This window comes from Athene cunicularia, assembly GCF_003259725.1.
Source record: "Athene cunicularia isolate RWA chromosome 4 unlocalized genomic scaffold, athCun1 chr4_part1, whole genome shotgun sequence".
Classification (NCBI taxonomy): domain Eukaryota; kingdom Metazoa; phylum Chordata; class Aves; order Strigiformes; family Strigidae; genus Athene; species Athene cunicularia.
In genome coordinates, this window is record NW_020799098.1 from 29,143,653 (window position 1) to 29,158,507 (window position 14,855).

Here is a 14,855-nt window from a genome sequence, read left to right on the forward strand (position 1 = left end):
GGGCCGGGCCCGCTCCCGCAGCTGGGCCGGAGGCGGCCCGCAGGCCGCTCTCGGCACATTTCTTCATTTCTCACTTGAGTGCCCTTCTTTAGTTCCCTTTCAACTGCCCACTTTATATCGGCTTCATTACACCACCGCGCCATTTGTAATGTAAATCGGGAAACTCAGGGAAGTTTTTCTTTTGGCCTTGTCTACGGAAGAATACCGAGAGGTATTCAAAACGTATTAACACAAATCAATGGCACCAATAAAAGCAAAATCTCCTTAGCAACATAATCTTGATTGCAAAAGGAGAACTGAGAGCATTTAGCAGAACAGTGGCCCACATGGAATACGCATTTGTCTAGAAGAATGCAGCACAAAGCCTAAAAGAGAGATGCTGAAAAAATCCAAAATTAACTCACACTGAACAGTTACTCTTTTTTTCAAAAGTACACAATTGGCTACATTAAATCTATCGTGCGCTTTTCTGCTCAGCAACATTGTATCATACCGCTTTGCAAGCCCAAATTACAACACCCGGAATGCTTCACAGCGCCTCGCAGGAGCCCCCCTCCTCCCCATGCACGCTTTTTATACGTGTGCATACAGAACACACACACGCATATATATTATATACATTATACACATGCACACTAAAAAGAGGCCGTTAAAGATTTCCTTACTAGCGTATCCAAAGAGCTGGAAAATGTTTCCTGCAAAGAAAAGCAGCTGGCTGATGAGAACCGAGACCATCCTCACAGCACCGCAGAGCACGGGATTAGTTTTTGTTCGTAAGGTTCAGGTTAACCAGCATTTCATATCTGGACTGTCTTAAAAATACATGAATTACATCCTTTCTCAATAAATGGTCTCTTGCCTTAACTAGATGGACAGTGTATCTTGTTTGAGAGCACTACTGTATTAAAAAAAAAAAAAAGCATACAAACAGCTTCAACACGACTATTCAACCATAATACTTATGATAAATGCTATTACTATTAGGGCTTTAAAAGTCTAAAAAACTCCAAATGCAGACTTAATAAAAAGCCGGTTTGAAACACCTAAGGCAATGTCTCTAGCGTCACTCACCTCAATTACACAAAAACATCTCCCCCACCATCCCCGATTTATACTGAAAGTGTCAACTGGAAATTAGAAGAGATCATTGTATCATAAGGTAGAAGTTTCGGGGGGGCTTTATTTTTTTCTTCCTGTCCCTACTCACCACCACCACCAACATACTGGATAGATGACAAACAGTAAGGCTTAGTAGACAGGTTAACAATTATTTTATTAGTTTATAATACATACAACTTAAGAAATGCTTTAAAAAAATTATATTGGAGTCCATTCCAATTCTGGGTCAGGTCAGGAAAAAACAATGCTGATGTATTAAATAATATTCCATAATTCAACAATAGATTAACTTCAGTAATTTAGCAGACGGTTAAATACTCTTAAATATGCATATATACAATTGTGCAGCCGTTAGAAAAGTCCTTTTCTTCCTATCTTCTCCTCCCAAAGCCGTGCACCCTGTGAACACAGTACTGGCCTCTAAGCTTTCAGTCTCTCAAACAGACTTAAAATATTTGAAGAGGAATGTTACAATAGTGGAAGTCGCAGCAACCCTATCTTTCTAAACTCTATGAGAGGAGATGCCCAGCAGGTAAAATTACCATCAAGACCCTCTACAAATAGCAGCTTAATATCCAGTTCTAGGTTAAATTATTGCTTACGTATTTTCTGCCTGAATTTTTAACATACTGCTTTTTAAGTTCTTGAAAGATACCAACCTTTCAGTGAATCATTTACCACTACTGCTTTGTACGTTAACAGGTTTTTCCTAAGCACATGCAATCCGATGCAATTCTCCGTAAATTCTTTTAAAGCAACATGAACTAGACAAGATTAATTTAGCACACAACATTTAGGCACTGTTTTGTAGCTTACTGTTTTCTTCAAAATTTATGTTTGAAATTAGTTTTGTATTCTGATTGCCATACTCAGTCTTCTAAGAAAACAAGAATCCAAGTTAACACTTTTTCAAATGCAGAACTGCTCTGCATTCCTTGTTACCTCACTGAGCCAAACTGATCACTGACAATATTAACAAGGAGGTACACTGCATATCCTAACAAGTTTGATTCCTTCTGTGCTTGCAACAGGCTTTCTGAGCTATTCTGAGTGCATGAGTGAGATCTTTATATTGGTACAATGAAATCAGTTTAAACACAGAGCCACTAAAAATCTGTTATATTGCATCAGGATATCTGACTTTTTGAAAAATTTCTAAACATAATTTAAAAAATGGATTCACAAAGCTAAAACACTAACAGAAAAAAGTATTCAGCTAACTACCAAGTCTAGCTTTCAACATAAGGCAAAGCAACTCTCAATTATGAGGTTATAAATGGGGCAGGGGGTAAGCATCTTTCAATAAACATTATAAAATTTACTATCTCCCCTCCAAAAGTGAGCATTTGTCAGTGGCTGCCTTCCCCATAAAAGCTACAACTAACTACAAAAGTCTCTCTTACCTGAACTTAAATTATCCTAACTGGATCCTACTTCTGGGCCTCAGATATACTGTCACATGACAGGAGCTCTCTGGACAAGTCAAGAATTTTCTTTGGAAACAATTAGCCATGCATTACAGGCTCCAGCTTAGGAAAAGACTGTTCTGTACTGGCTGTACAGCTCCCGTCAGCAATTCTGTTTAGGTCTGGATATTTTAAACTAAGAGATGCTGAGTTTAGAAGGAAGCTTACCTCAAAATCTGCATAACAGCAGAATTGCCTATGAACTAGGGTATAACCAAAATAAATTAATAACATTCTTGTTAAAATAAAAAAATGAATACAAATTAAGACAGTCTACATAATTACCAAAATGAATGGCTAGCTTTTACTTAACTTTCATTATTCCTTCATCATTCATTATTATGTTGCTTCTCCTAATTCCTGTTTCATATTTCGCCTCACTTAAATCTTTCCTAATGATCTTCTGAATGGTCAAGCATTTATGAAGCTTTTTTCAAGAAAATAAACATCAATGAAATATTAATGAGCTAAACAAGGCAGAAGCATTTTTTGAAAGGACATTTTCTATGTAAAAAATAACAAGGTTTATAAAAGATGTACTACCCAGGTGCCATGTGGTAGAGAAACACACCAGCACAACAAATGTCAACATATGTATTTTCATGCAATGATTTTTTTTTTTAATTTCAAAAAATAGTCTCTAATTCAGCACATGCTGACAGAAACATCAGCATGCAAAAAGATGTTCAAAAATTAACTGCAAACTACTGTTACCAATAAAACAACCCAAATGAAGTTTTTTTTTCTTCTAGAATATCACTCCCCTTGAAATTTTTCCACTTCATTAATAAGAACTATACTGTTTTCCCATTAGACCAGTATCCTCTGATTCACCCAGCCAACAGAGAACTTTACAAAGAATAAACACAGGAATTAAGAAGGTAGCAACATTAGAAATAATTGCTCTCTCCAAATCAGAAAAAAAACCCAACAATTTAACCTCATCCAACATACTTTGACATTCAGCAGCCTAATGGTATGGGGTAAAGGGAGTTCTCATATCTGTATATGGATAACATTCATAATGGTCATGCATATTACAATCAGAAGTTTTCTACGGTGCCATTTGCAAAGTAAGCCTTCATGCAGATAGGCATTCAGCTCATTAACTCAACTTTCGTATTTCCTATTAGTCCCTGAGAAGTTAATATTTCTACCTACAATATGGCTATTAAAGGCATTATAACGATCATACACTTAGCTGTTTGTGATTGGAAATACAATGTGGCTTTAGGGAGAAGCAGCACAGAAACTACAGCAAATAATAGTGATGAATACAGATCTTATTTTGAAATTGCTTTCTTTTCATAAGCAAGGTTGCTGAAGTGCAACATAAATTATTTTAGTCACGGATACAAAACTAGCCAGAGCCACTTGCCCACAGTAAGTCACTACTATGAATCCAATACATTTAGGGCTCTGAGACCTCTTTAATTGAGCATTTCCTTTACATAAAATCATCTGGATTTTGGTAGGGTCATCATGATCCTTCTTTTAATTACTCAACAGCAGTGCTGTGAGAACTTAAAAGAATGAGGGATTTTCTTTGCTTAACAAGTCTTCTGCCTCTTCAATTAAAGTGATCTCTTTAAATTGTTCAGAATTCAAATGGGATTTTTTGGTGGACAATTTGCATTATTGCCAGCTGCTCAAAAACCATAAACTGGGGCTCCCAAAACAAGGGGACTGATTTAAAATTAAGACTTTGGGGGTGGGGGTTGGAGGGAAAGGAATAAAGACACGTTCTTTTTCTTTGCCTTCTAGCTTCTGAGCAGTTAGAAATTGCACTTTAAAGTTCTTCCCTTACTATCTTCAGGGCTAAATAATGACTTTTAGAAAAAAATGAAAACTGACTTTTAAGTAAGTATATCTCAGGGTATTACAACACCATGGTCTTGAGATTTACAAAAAGGTAACATTTAACAAATCGATTTAGAGATTATAATTTACATCTAAATACCATAAAAAGTTTTTACAGTCTATTTGGGTTTGAGTATTGTGGCAAATTTTAGGTTTGCATACATAGTTTATTAAAATAACTTATTGAGCTATTATAAAAAATTTACTGATTTCATGTAGACTATCTCCATAAACATTTTAATTTATGGTAAAGTTTACCAATCCCAGTATAAACTTCAAATCGTAGCTATCTAACAACAGATGAGTTCTACAGAATTCTTCATGTACGGTCAGACAGAAAGCCTTTCTTCCTCAGGACTTATTTCTACTTAGCTTTAAAATTAAAAAAAAAATCTTTTTATTAAGGAAGAAATCATCATTGGACAGTTAAAGGCTACTATATCTAAAAACAGTGATTAGCTTTCACAGGAAGTCCTTGATGTCATTACCATTAGATTTTAGGCTAAAGGTGAAACACAGATAATCAGCATCATCTGTTAAATAGATAAGATTATTTGTAGGAATTGCAAACTGAGCAAGTTAGAACAATTTATTGTACTATTATTAGTAATAATATTTCAGTGAAGAGTAGGCTATATCCTGGAAGTTCTACTATAGCTTCCAGCCTGCTCAAACTGTTGCAACTTCATTCTTCACCAATTGTACAAAAAAAAAAAAGGTAATATATGTCTTCTCACTAGCACACAAAATAAATAGATTTAATATTTTAAAAACAACAAAGGAAAATCCTGATGACTGCTGCAGGTGTCAAAAAGCTGATTGAAGTTCTTGTAATGTTCCATTTCTATCACTGTAATTAATGAATTGAAAGGGATTGTATGAAAATGTTTTATAACATACTTACCAGTTTAGTGTACTACATCAGGAGAGTAACACTTTTGAGCAAAACTCATAATATAGATGTGCAGTTTCTCAAGCTTCCTGGTTGTATTTTAAGTCAGAGACACTGTTTTAATAAAATATCAGAAATGCTTTAAGAGGCAATTAGTTTGGCCTCCTTACCAAGAGATTTCACTTTTTATTTGCTCAGAGATCTAGTCTGGACCGTAAACTAGAATTCTTAGAAAGAAAGTCATAGCTGAAATACAGAAATGCCTGCTAACCAAGCAGATTACTGCAGATGCACCTAAAAGTAGACAAGATTTTAACCAGTACTACCCCTTATGTGGAAGCTTTACTAAAAAGATACACTATTCACTGCTCTGGTTTCAGCACACATAGCGCTCAGATTGGCTTTTCTGTAGGTAGGCTTGGGTGCTGCTGGCAAGGTAGTTGTGGTGTCACAGAACGTAGTATGTAAAGTCTGGATAGTAAACTAAGGCAAACAGCTCACACCGAATGAGGTGCTGCTATGAACATATCACAAGCCATAACCAACCCATCCCTTTGCACTAATGAACTACCAGTGCATCCATGACATAAACCTATCTATATAGTCAACTGAGAACTTTGATAATAAAATCTAGGGCTTGCATGATTCAATGTTCATTTTATTGAAAACTGACACTTGAGAAAATCAGCATATATTCCTGGTCATCAGTATTTATCACCAGTTATCATTTCTTGTTCAATCCCAACCTCTCTCCTGCACCTGCAACCTCTACAAACTCAGCTGGCATCAATGTTAGACTTCTGGCCTCCCTTGCAGGCTGAAACTGGTCTGAGACTGTAACTAATACGTATGGGTGAGAGGAGGAGCGCTGCAGACAGAGATCTGTACTAAAGAGGCTGAAACTGATTTTAAAGAAATAAGCAATTACTTTGGAGAGAAACCACCTTGGGACTCAGAAGACTGAGGCAGCACAAAACTAGTACTGTATGAAAAGCATAGCTGAGCTATTTTCAAAGTAAACATCAGGAGTCCACAGACAGATGAGCAAAGGATGAGTTTTAGGAACAGATACAGAAGGCTTAGATTTAAGAAAACTTAAAACTTTCTAGACCACTCCCACTATGAACAATTTAGGAATATAGTACTCACTAGAGAATATTTTACAGAGCATAAATATTTTGAAGACATAGAAAAATAGTTCACAGCATCAAGGTACCTGTAATATATTACCTTGAAATAAAACTTGTATCTAAAATATTAAAAAGATAAGATTATTCTTGCTTGTAGTGGTATCAATTTTTCTTTCATACAAATATTAAGCAGAGTATATCTGTTTTTTCATATATTCACATTATTGCTTGCTACCACAACTGTACAAAGAACATATTCTTAACTTAATGCTCATGTACAGTAATTTTAGATACCTAAAGCAAATTTAAAAATGATTGATTGCAATTAAAAAAACACCTATGTGTGAAGATATGTACAACTAAGATATAAGTAGAAGAAACAAAAACCAACTGGCCTGACCCAAGCATACATCATATCCAGTAAAAAAAAGTCTTATACTTGTGCAGAAAATAAACTTTGTAAACCAAAATGAGCAGAAGCAAGGGTGCAATAAATAACACATTTAAACTTACACTGTTGCCCAGTGTACCCTGCTTTGATTATTTTTAATACAAGATATCTGCATTTGCATCTGGAACTGTACTGTTCAATAACTTTTTTCTGCTTATGTGGCTTTAAATTAACAAAAAAACCCACCCTGAAAGGTCCTCTTGGACATTAAGTTTTAGTAAAACAAGTCCTTCCGCACCCCTGTGTACAGGATCTCGTAAACACTAGGAATAAAGGTGATACGTGGCATTAGCCTGAATTAAAACAGCTACATTATAAACTGCAATACTAGTATTTTTGTGATCTTGAGTTCTATTACCCCGATACATGCAATTCTCTCAGTGATTCTTCTAGTGTGAGTAAAATAATTCTGGTTTGTTGCCTTTATTTTTTCAACCTTTAAATTAGAACATTTTCAGAACCAGCTGACAGGACTTCTTCATGAAGAGCCCAAAGATTTCTGCTAACGCAATGACATCTGGGCTCCAAAAAGCATAGTTTCAAAAAGAACTTTATCTCCTTCTGTTGTTGTAAGAGGCTAGCCAGTATCCCAAAAAGAAATAAAAATATTTACAACTGACTAATCACTGATGAAAGTTTAAGAAGATCTTAGAAGGTACTTCAGCATGTAAATGAATGACTAAAAGGACTTACACAATGTACAGTCAATCAGTTGCGTAATTTCGGAATAAAAAAATACCTGCTCACTTATTACCATTTTCAGCTGTGTATTTATAGTAATATATGTACACACACGCGCACACATATAAAAGACTCTTTGAAAATCAAGATACACTAATAAACAGAAGTAGTAAAAGTAACAATAACTTAAGTAGTAGGTAACATTTGCGTGAAATTACTTTGCAGAGTTTGACCAAATGCACTTAGAACATGCTCTTATTTTAAAAAATCCAAAACAAAGAACAAAACAAAACAAAAAAAAAGAATGAAAACACCACAAGATTCTGTAGAACCAATGCTATATCACCACCAGGAGAGCACCAAGCAAGGCACCATTGGAAAGACAACATACTTGAATAAGTCTCTATAAATAAATCAAATGCTAATCTGGTCGAAAAATCGGTGTCTTTGGTAAAAATTCTATAAGGATGACCTGTATAAAAAGAAAACAAACATATATTAAATGGAAGATGGCAGCAATCGTACCAACACAATTTTTTTTTTTTTTTTTTTTTTTTTTAAGTACATCAGGTTGTGATGATGATCAAAGATGACAGTGCTTTTCTTAGGTAGGAGAGGCCATTAGAAAAGTCATGTTTGATTTAACTGTTTTGGGGTAGAAAACCAAAACTCTTAAGGAATCAAATTCAATAGGAAAACTTGCCTGCTAATACCTAACACCTCTAAACAAACTGAAATAAGCTACTACATAATTATTCCTTGATATAATTAATTTACTTTATTAGGAAAAAATTACGAGATAAACATATTAATTTAAAAACAGAAGGCAAAGTTAATTTTCAATTACACATGCAATACATTTTACTTCAAATTGTTTTCACTTAACATAGGATTCTAAGTTATGTTTATATTTCAAAACTTGTACAGAAAGGTGTGTCAACCTTTGCAAAGTTCCCATACCTAACAAGTCTGCAAGTAGTTAACAAGAAACTTGACTAACACTTTTGCATGATTATTCTTACAGTCCCAATTCAAAGTTAAACTATGTGTTTCTGAGCTACGTACACATGGTAGGGTACACTCCAGAACACAATCTAAGTATTTATCCTACTTTAAATAGAAAGCTTAAAGAAAATTTTCACTTGTGCATTTTCTTTCTTCAGAGGCACAGTCAAAATACAGCAGCATGATTGTATTTATAAACAAATGCATCTGGTAATGTAACAGGATTTTCTTTACTTTTAAGGGGAGCTTGCCTTGCTAAGACGTTAAAAAATAATTTCTAAATGGTTTTGATTGTGAAGAACACCACAGCTTGGCTGCTCAGAAGTAAACAGTATCTCTAACAGTCTAGTGAACATCAGAAAAGAAGCCTCTGATTTTATTTTTAAGACAAACACTTTTGAAATAACAGATATAAAAGTCAGGTGTACAAGTTTATTTTTAGAGATATTCAGAACTGACTTATTTTCAGAAGCGATGCAAACCATTCAAATTCCATTGATTGTTGACATGAGTCAACCACTGGATGCTTCAGAGATACCAGGGCTTCAGATACCCAGGCAACATTTCAAAAACGGAGTAAGAAGTAAAGACGAAACACTGTGTTTACACCAAAGGTGTAAGACTATCTTGTCTATTTATTTAATTACTTATTTAATTTAGCATCTGCAACAGTGGATTTAGAACCTCAAGCTGGTAAAGCACCCAGTTTTGGGTACAACAAGAGTCTAAATCACCGGTTTTGAAAAAAGCAGTAAGTGTTTATTATTTAATCATGAACACAACATTTAAAATTTAAAGAGACTAGCAAATCAGTTCACTGAAAATGAGGAAGTGGTAAAGAGAAGTCTGGTAAAAAATTTCTCATTAAGTATATACAGAGATAATATATTAGACATTTCACAAATTAAAAATAAAATCTTCGATCTTTATGCTGTAAAACTATATGCCCATGCTTACATTATATGATAAACACATCAGCTGATTTTAAATTTTATTTAATAGAACAAATGTTCACCTGTAAATGTTGCTGGGCCATAGTATTTACAAACTAGCATTATATGTGGTTTTCTCAGTTGAATTTGCAAAACACTGGATGTGACAACACTTCGCTTAGGTAAAGCTCAAATCTGCTTTCTGAAATTTGCATTATTCCATTTTCAGTCACATCTCATACATCTCAATCAAAAAATTTTGTAGAATAGATGTTTTAAAAAGTCTACTTATTCAGTGAACTAAATAAAGCCATTCTGTAAAAGCATTTTTAAAATGTTATGTTTCAGCCTACGAATAAGATCCAATGTAGCAACAAGAAAAAGGGGAAGACTAAAAGAAAAACATTCTTTTAATATAATTTCCAACTCTAATCACTTTAAAAATTTTTATATGCGTGATAGCTTTGTTGTTTCAAAGAACAAAATACCATGTAATGAAAGATCACAGATAACCTTGAACTAATACAGTAGAAATTTCTCAAAAGCTGATCTTTATTTTTAAAAAGTTAACCATTCATATTGCCTACTTCCTAGAGCATGAAATCATGCAAATTCTAGTGTTTCTTACATTTTAGCAGCTTAATTTCATCCTATTTTCTGCACCTCCAAGATATTTTGAAAATGGAAATAAAAACAGCAGCAAAAAAGAGCAAGAAGACTGCAAGCTAAACAAACTGAAATCCCACATTGAACATAATCTTAAACCACATGTAACTTCTCACTGTATATTTCTAAGAAGGGCTTATAGAGTCTCAGGCAAAGACTGAAATAAGTTGCAACTCCAGAGACTAACTTAAAAATATTTTATTGACACCAGTTGGAGATAAAGATACTTTCAAGACAGTTGAGGTAAGGGGCAGTTAAAATCTAAAAAGGCTAAAGGTTTCTTAAGCTCCAACAGCTTAGTTGAAAGGTCTTCTTCCATACTTTTAGACTCGATTAGCATTATATAAACAGCCATATCTGACTTGCTGCGTAACCAAAGTTGTGGTTATTCTTTATACAGCATCTAAAATTTCACACTCCATCAGCACATGTTCAAGCTATTTTATCTTGGCAATTAATTTATTATTTTTCAGAACACAGTGAAGCCTTGTTTTCAAGTCATTCATAACTTTATAAATCAGTCCTGCACATGAAACCATGCATCTGTGAACCGTAGAAAATCCTTGCACTCAGGCGATTAAGCTCCTGACACCTTTACTGATTAATAATCATGAAAAGAATAAGATCAGAAGCAAAATAAATGATCATTTAATAGAGAAACTCACAAAACAGCCCTTTAACTTACATATTCCATCATGTTATTCGTTTCACATTTCCTTTTGCTTAGTCTCCAATGCAAGCACAGCTAGACAAGGAGGAAAGAAAAAGAAGAAAAATGAGCTGTATTTTATTGCAGCACACAGACTAGCCCATTTGTCCACCTTTCATATTTTTCGTTCAACAAAAGCATCTGTTTCCATACTGTGCAATTCAAACTCCAACAGTACGAAGCTGCTCCCTGCGGCACTCACCTTGTGGTATAACCTATTGTTTTCCCATTCTAATAACTTCTCAATCGATCTTCGTGTCTGGAAGACAAATGAGAAAGAATTTTACTCTTGACTGGTTTTAGAAAAACTTTGTTTTGCAGCTGCTTTTGTGTGAAAAGGAGAGAGGTACAGGACAGTGACTGAGTACAGGGTGGTCTGTAGTACTATTAAAACTTCTCTGGTATTAAATAGTAACTGGAACAGAAACAACTTTTTATGCCACCCAAATAACTATCTTTAGCCATTTTGGAACAAAACCCGTTCATATATGTATTTTCTCATTCTTATAGCAGTTATAGCTTTAAAACCACAGAAATTTTGAAGTGATTTAAGTATAAAAGCAGGAACAATTCTCCCCCCAGTATCAGTGGTCCAAATGCACTGCTACAAAAGTTGGCATCTAAACTGACTAATGCTGCAAACTATTTTGCAATTCTGTAGGTCAAGTACAAATACATAATACTCTAAACAAAACAGAAATTTATTACTTTTATATCCAGATTTTAGAGACTGAAAACCAAATGCACAAAGTTACAGTAAATTGCACAATGGATATTACTAAATCTGTGATTTGTATAAAGAGCAAACACAGTCCTCAGGATTCTAAAACGAAGTTTTACTGCCTATGTTGTCCACACTTGACACTGCAGATAGAGAATCCCGAAAGCTGTTCTGCACAGCTTTTTAAGATTATGCATGCTAGTATCAAAGGATATTCTGTGCTGTAAAGTTTCACAGCATTTTGAATATAATTATTCAGTTATATTTACATTTGAGAAATACATTTTGACATTTATGGTCATTTGCCTGCCAGAATATATACTGCTTAGCTCTAAATGGGATTTGCTACTGACTATGAATAAAAAGAGGATAATTCATGATGCCAGGTGTTAAGATGAGACCAACAGAGCTGCAGGTGCAAAAGGACAGAGCAATGACAAGGATCAAATACAACTTAGTGCAGCTGCAGCTTCCTTACAAGGCAGAGAGGGGTGAGGGGAAGGGATGAGAAAGCATCTTGCTGTTATTACTACAAACTCAAGTACTGTAAATGAACCTTAACAAATGAAACCAAATGCTGTCATGAGAAACAAGAATGTCTGAGTAAAATAAAAATTAGACAAATTATTCATTTCCCACCAAACATTAACACCTTGGTTTTCAAACACTCGTTTCTCTCTAGTTTAATACCGAAGTGGTTGTGGGGAAACACATCTAAGCATGTACTGTGGTCACATGATTAAAAATTAGATCATTGCTATCTATGAGTAATCATTACACTGAATTTTTATTATGTTTTATTTTTAAAAGTGTAAGTCAAGGAATTATCAGAAGGTGGATGTGCCAGTGACTAATTTATCACATCAATTGGGAATTAAGTATTTTGGGGGTTATTATTATTATGTTTTTAAAGACAGTGCCCTTTAACAATAATCAGTAGACCTCACTTGTTTCTTTGTAAAGATAGCCTTTTAGAGTCTGCTCTCCTTTTAAATGAAAATAGGGCAGCAGTTATGGTCACACTTTTGTTAATTTAGTTGCCAGTCAGCTCCAAATCAAAAGAAAATAAGGCTGCAGAGTGTAATTAACATTCAGTTCAGTCGTTTTGTCCCTTGTCTAGCCCCCAAGCTTTGTTAAAATTGCCATCTGAATGCTGAAGGCTGTAGGGAAATCGATTTGATTCTAATCGCACCATGAAAAGAACATGATCTAACTGCTTTCAGCCCTCCGTAAATCTGTACTAGGTCTTTAGCACAATGCAACTTCCAATTTAAAAAGCACTGAATGTCTCGTCAATGACTTTGTGAAGAAAAAAGAACAAGGAGCAGACATAAAAATTCCAATAGTTGTTTAAGCATTAAAGTTCATTTGCATCACAGCAAACCTGAAAAGGGCTGACCTCTCAAACCGCCTCTCAGGTCTATGAAGTTGTAGCCTTGACAAGCTCACATTGACAGAGCTCATTGACTCTGAAAGGCTACTCTATCAATGGTGAAAAATGGCAATAGGTTCTACTCTGAGCAGGCATCTGCCTGCCCACCCGCTGCTAAACCAATGGCAAAACTGATTCAAAACCTGAATCTACCTTGTAATCTTCCTTTCCAGGACCTTTTAATAATAGATTAAGATCACTACACAATTTAATTGCATTGTTTGCCCCAAAGAGTGTGAAAAACATCCAAGCTTTTCAAATTCCAATAAAATTACATATATATTACAATACATACACATAAATAAGAAACTGATAGGTAGTTATGTACTATTAATTGGTTTATTTAAGTAAGCCAGTTTAAAGTCATTTGACTAGCATGAGATAAAAACACATGCAGCCTCAAGACCACGATTATTATATTCCCAGAGCCTTAAATACAATTCTTCCTGAAGTATAATGTGTGATAGCAGTAGCTCCCAAATCATGTCGTATCATCAATACAGAAATGGTAATGAAAATTAGACTGTAAAATATTTCTCCAAACCTCAGAGCTCAGAATAAAAAGAAATGCATTAAACGGCATCACACAATTCACTATAGTAAGTTTTCTTCCTACTTGACAGGTGAAAAAAAGCACTTGCACGTGCAGCTTAATTAATCACTGCTCTTGACATCTCAATGATTTACAGTGAGGAGCAGGTGAGGATATACAAAACCAGAAAGGAACACTTGATTTGAGTGTAGCATTTCCAGCACACTAGGATGACAAGCTTATATATTCTATCAATGGTGTACAGAAAAACCCATACAGCAAATTATTTGTTAGCCACAACAAAAGCACAAATTAAGTGGAAGAGAGACTTGCTTATTAGGAAGATTTAATACTATCCAGCTTTTAATTTTTTTTTTTTCTTAAAAAACCCAATCCAATATTTGAGCAAAGCTAAAACTGCAATCCAAGTACACTTTTTAGCATACCAATGATAAGAAAGTATGCCTTGTAACATACTCCATGAAAAAAGCAGAGATAGTCTTTAATGTTATCGACACAATTCTGTGAAATAGACTTCTTCAATCAATGATCTAGATGCCACATTTAATGAAACATTCCGGAAAAATAACCAGTTTTTTAAAGATATTAATGTTTGACAGTGTCTTTTGAAAAATCAGACTAGTAAAAAAGCCCGGAATACACTTTCACCAATGCTTATTGCTCCCAATTAAGTAAAATAAAGTTTTGCCCTTCAACATGTAAGAAAAAAAAAGTAGGAAGACTGAGTATGAACTTTTCGTGCAGAAACAAGACAGTATTGAATACAACTAGTGTGTTACCTTTATTACCAACTGCAAGACTTTGCTGTTATGTCTTTACAGTGCCTAGTGAAGTTAGCTTTCAATTCCAGATGCAGTTATGACCTTGACTGAGAGGCTGTGCAGCCACAGGGTCCCCTCTTGCAGTGCATGACCTGGAACGTGCACCTACACTAAACTGTATTAGTGAATGGGCCAAAGCCCCCTCAATTCCTGCTGTAAATCAGTGAATGACTGGTACAGTATTAAACAAAAGAACTTACACGACTCCTAAAATGGTGCTAATTTGAGTACCTCCCTTTGTCTTCATTTAAGTGGGGAAACAACAGGGACAGTAACACAACCCTCTACTACCAGTTTTATTCATAGTTGTCTGGGAACAACAGAACAATCTCCCACTACATGCATTTGATCTTTGACTTCTCATCTGAAGACTCCCAAACATATGTAGCGCAAGATTAGTCCAATAAATAGAATGAG

General features: G+C 34.8%; 1 protein-coding gene across 3 annotated transcripts in view; it reads right to left on the reverse strand.

Annotated features, from left to right (window-relative positions):
• Positions 1 to 14,855, reverse strand: part of CHIC2 (cysteine rich hydrophobic domain 2) — a 44,004-nt gene that overhangs the window by 14,570 nt on the left and 14,579 nt on the right. Inside the window, exons 4-6 of one of the 3 annotated variants that reach the window (XR_003398252.1) lie at positions 11,114 to 11,170; positions 10,888 to 10,947; positions 6,321 to 8,071 (exon numbers count right to left, since the gene is read on the reverse strand). Coding sequence is in view for 1 of the 3 variants with exons in the window: in XM_026847342.1 (XP_026703143.1) it covers positions 8,021 to 8,071; positions 10,888 to 10,947; positions 11,114 to 11,170 (168 nt within the window). In the remaining 2 variants the exon portion in view is untranslated. Of the gene's footprint in view, positions 1 to 1,257; positions 8,072 to 10,887; positions 10,948 to 11,113; positions 11,171 to 14,855 lie in introns of those variants that run through there. The other 2 variants (XR_003398253.1, XM_026847342.1) reach the window with 2 other exon arrangements.